Source organism: Nylanderia fulva, unplaced genomic scaffold (assembly GCF_048542155.1).
Source record: "Nylanderia fulva isolate GAGA-0341 unplaced genomic scaffold, ASM4854215v1 Scaffold1250, whole genome shotgun sequence".
Taxonomy (NCBI): domain Eukaryota; kingdom Metazoa; phylum Arthropoda; class Insecta; order Hymenoptera; family Formicidae; genus Nylanderia; species Nylanderia fulva.
This window is the reverse complement of record NW_028189465.1, coordinates 1-3,838: the sequence shown is the minus strand read 5'-3', so window position 1 is coordinate 3,838 and position 3,838 is coordinate 1. Positions and strand designations below refer to the sequence as shown.

Here is a 3,838-nt window from a genome sequence, read left to right as displayed (position 1 = left end):
TCCAAAAAACTCTCACATTCGGGCCCTACATATATATTTTCTAAATTTTGAATATGATTTTATTATCTAAATCTAAATTATTAATATCTTTTAAAATATCAAATGTAACAAAATTTTGAGCAATTTTTGAAATTAACTCCCGACTACTTTCATATAATTTATGTATTAATATATCACGCGATTGAAATAATGCATTAAAATTATTAAAAAATTTAACGAATATTTTAAAAATAGTAAATATGCTTTAATAAAATCATCGTTTAAAGATTCTAAAATTACTTCGGCAGATTTTAATTTATCTTCTACTGATGCTAAAAGAAAATAACTTTTTAAAACTTTCCCAATTATCGAGAAGTCTAACAACGCATTTATGTAAACAAAGCCACCTTGTTTCCGATAATTTTAAAATTTTACTTTTTTGTACTTCAAAAAAATTTTGAAATTCGCCCAAAACTGCACATCTCTTCGCACTGCCCGAAATATAAGTGGCAACTCCTCTAATTAAATTTTCGCAAGAATTCGGTAAATTTTCACACGCTTTACTAGCTATAATCGCGGATGAGTGGCAAATACAATTTAACGTTACTAATTGCGGTACTTCTACTTTAAGACGAGACATAAAAGAATTATTGCATCCAATCATAACGGATGCATTATCGCACGCTAAGCCAACAATATTTTTAATCGGAATTTCTTTTTCTTTTAAAAAATTTGTAAATCTTTCAAAAATTTTACTCGCGGAACAATCCGTTGCATCTAAAACTAACAATTCTAATAATTGAGTCGTGACTTTTTTATTTAAAGGCGAAACATATTTTACGAGTAAACACATTACTTTAGTATCTGATATATCCGTACTTTCATCGATCAAAATTGAAAATTTACATGTTTGCAAATATTGAATAATTGTCTCGACTTCGCGTTTTGCTATAACATTTTTAACAATATTTGCACACTTATTTCGAGCAAGTGAAAGATCTTGCACGACTTTGGGCTCTATGCAAATATCTTTTAATAAAGGAGTTAAATGATCCGCGCAATAAAAAGCTACGTTATGTTCAGCAAAAAAGGCAGATAATTTTATTTCGGCGCGTTTAACTCTATCTTTATGTGATAAATTACTATTAACACTAACGGTGGCTTCAAAATTAGACAAATTTATATTTCTTATATGTTTTGCCGTCTGTGAGTGTGCAGTTAAATTTGTTTTGCAACATCTAATGGCCTTATTACATGCAGTACAAAGCGCTTTATTCTGAATCTTTATCAGGATGAGGAGTTAACCATCCTTTAAAATTATTTTCATCTAACCAAGAATTTTGAAAATTTCTAAGTCTACGTTTCTTGATAACTCCTTTACCAATATTACTGCTACTATTACTACTACTACTACTACTGTTATTATTACAATCCATAATTTACATTTACTTACTGATATTCAATCTTCTTCCGTTGGGCTTTCGCGTTGTATTCCTCTGTTGGGCCAAAGCTTTCGCGCCAATTCGCGCCCATATCCTCTGCAGACAGTCATCTAGATACGTGTCTGTTAATACTAGCCTAACAGACAACATGGCCGCGCATGCGCGAGAAAACCGGGCCCGTCTCACAACACTGAGTCACACACAAAGATTCCCAAAAATGAATTCATAAGTATGATAAAATTTATATTAACTTTTACATTTATCACTTTTAATAACATAACTTACAAACAAATTTATGGGACTCCTATGGGTTCCCCACTTTCTCCGATCATTGCCAATATAGTCATGCAGGACTTGGAAACATTGGTAATTAGTAATTTAAATTGCGAACTGACTTTTTATTTCCGTTATGTAGACGACATTATTTTATGCACTTTCCGCTGACAATATTACATATGTTTTGAACGAATTCAACAATTATAACGATAGACTACAATTTACATTAGAAAAAGAGGATAATCGTTGTATAAGCTTTTTAGACATAATGATCAAAGTAATAGATAATAAAATTTATTTAGATTGGTATCACAAAAAGACATTCTCAGGTAGATTACTTTCATTTTTTTCAAATCATCCGATTTGTCATAAAATAGGAACAATTTATAACTTGGTAGATAGAGCTATATTACTATCACATCCGCAATTTCATAAAAAAAACATAGAGAAAGCTATTAACATTTTGCTATCCAACGGTTATCCTCTTGATCTAATTTTTACAGAAATAAAACGCAGATTGAAAAATCTCTCAACTAAGAAATTTAACAAGTCTAATAACAACAATATAACAGATACTAATAATACTAATATTAACATTAAATATTTTGTCATACCATATATAGAATCAATATCTGAGAAAGTTGCTTCAGCAATAAGAAGACCTGACGTAGTGGTGGGATATCGTTGCATTAAAAAATTGAATGACTTCATAAAAGTTCAAAAGGACAGAAATAATTACCCCACGAATTCTAATGTTATTTATAGATTGAATTGCAACGATTGTGACGCCACATATGTCGGACAGACAAAAAGACAGTTAGGAACGAGACTTAAAGAACATAAAAATAATATTAAATTAGACTCTGCTAAACATTCGGTTGTCACGGAACACATTCTAAACGAACAACATACATTTGACTGGGACAACACTAAAATTATAGATCATGAAAAGAATTACCATAAAAGGCTAATATCTGAAATGATCCACATTAAAGAACAGAAAAATGAAATTAATTTAAATAAAGACACCGAATTGTTAGACAGTAGTTATTTTGACATACTTAAAAAAATTGCTGAATCATAGTTTAGAAAAAACATTGGTAATAAATAAATACATCACGCTCTCTACTTTGACATTTGTTATTCAGACTTCGCAACACACACTTGAAAGATCGGGAAGAAGGACTTGTTAAAACGATAATGTAAGTTGAAAGATTTTTTAATTTTATCTGACATTGATTTAATTCGAGTAATATATCCGCAGCATGATTAAATGTCACATAACTTGGCATCTCAGACCAATCGTCTTGCACATCTATTGGTCGACAGCGAAGAATAGTTTTAATTCTATATTTTAATATTTAACTAACTTTGTATTTTTTAACATTTAACTTTGTATTTTAATATTTAACTTTTGGCTTCCGGTTCCGGTAAGAGAGTGAGTGACAGGTGTGTGAAAGCGTGGCAGATATTTGTGAGGAAAGAGTGAGAAAAGGGGTGAGGTGAATAGGAGATAAGAGGTGAGAGGGTGTAGAAAAAAGAGGAGGAGAGATTGAAAGGATAGGAGAAGATAAAGGGGTAAGGAGTTAGAAAGTAGAAAGTAGGAAAAGGTGAGACACGTGGACACGTAGACACGTGGAAGAAAGAGAGTAGGTGTAGGGAGTAGGTGCAGTAGAGTAAAAAGATAGGGAATTCACTAGGGAATTCACTAGGAAATTACTAGCGAATTGGAGCGAGTTGGAGCATAGAGTAGGTGAATCGAAGAAAGAAAGCAATAAGAGAAAAATGATTAATGAAGAGAATATTACAGATAGAAAAATGATTAATGAAGAGAATATTAGAGATAGGAGGATAGAGACCAATAGAGATAGGATGTTAGAGGAAGGGGGAAAGAAGGGAGATAAGGAAGAAATAAAAAAGAAGGCAGGGAGGCCGAGAAGAGTAGATGAGTTAGGGAAGGAGAGGAGGAGCAGTATGGGATGTATAGAGGATTTTTTGAAAAGGAAAAGAGAAGAAGGGGGAGAGGAGGATAAGGAGGAAGAGGAAAGAAGCCTAAGAAGGAGCAAAAAGACAGAAAGGCTGAATAGAGAGGTAGGGGGGATAGAAAAGGAGGAGTTAAGGAGGATGATGGAGGAGATAGG

At 32.3% G+C, this 3,838-nt stretch overlaps 1 protein-coding gene across 1 annotated transcript; it reads right to left on the bottom strand.

The window, feature by feature from the left end:
- Window positions 1-295: 295 nt before the first annotated feature.
- LOC146724580 (zinc finger protein 862-like) lies at window positions 296-1,415 on the bottom strand. The gene is given in 2 exon segments (XM_085479621.1): window positions 296-1,267; window positions 1,269-1,415. Coding segments are annotated over 2 exon segments (1,119 nt in total).
- Window positions 1,416-3,838: the final 2,423 nt, after the last annotated feature.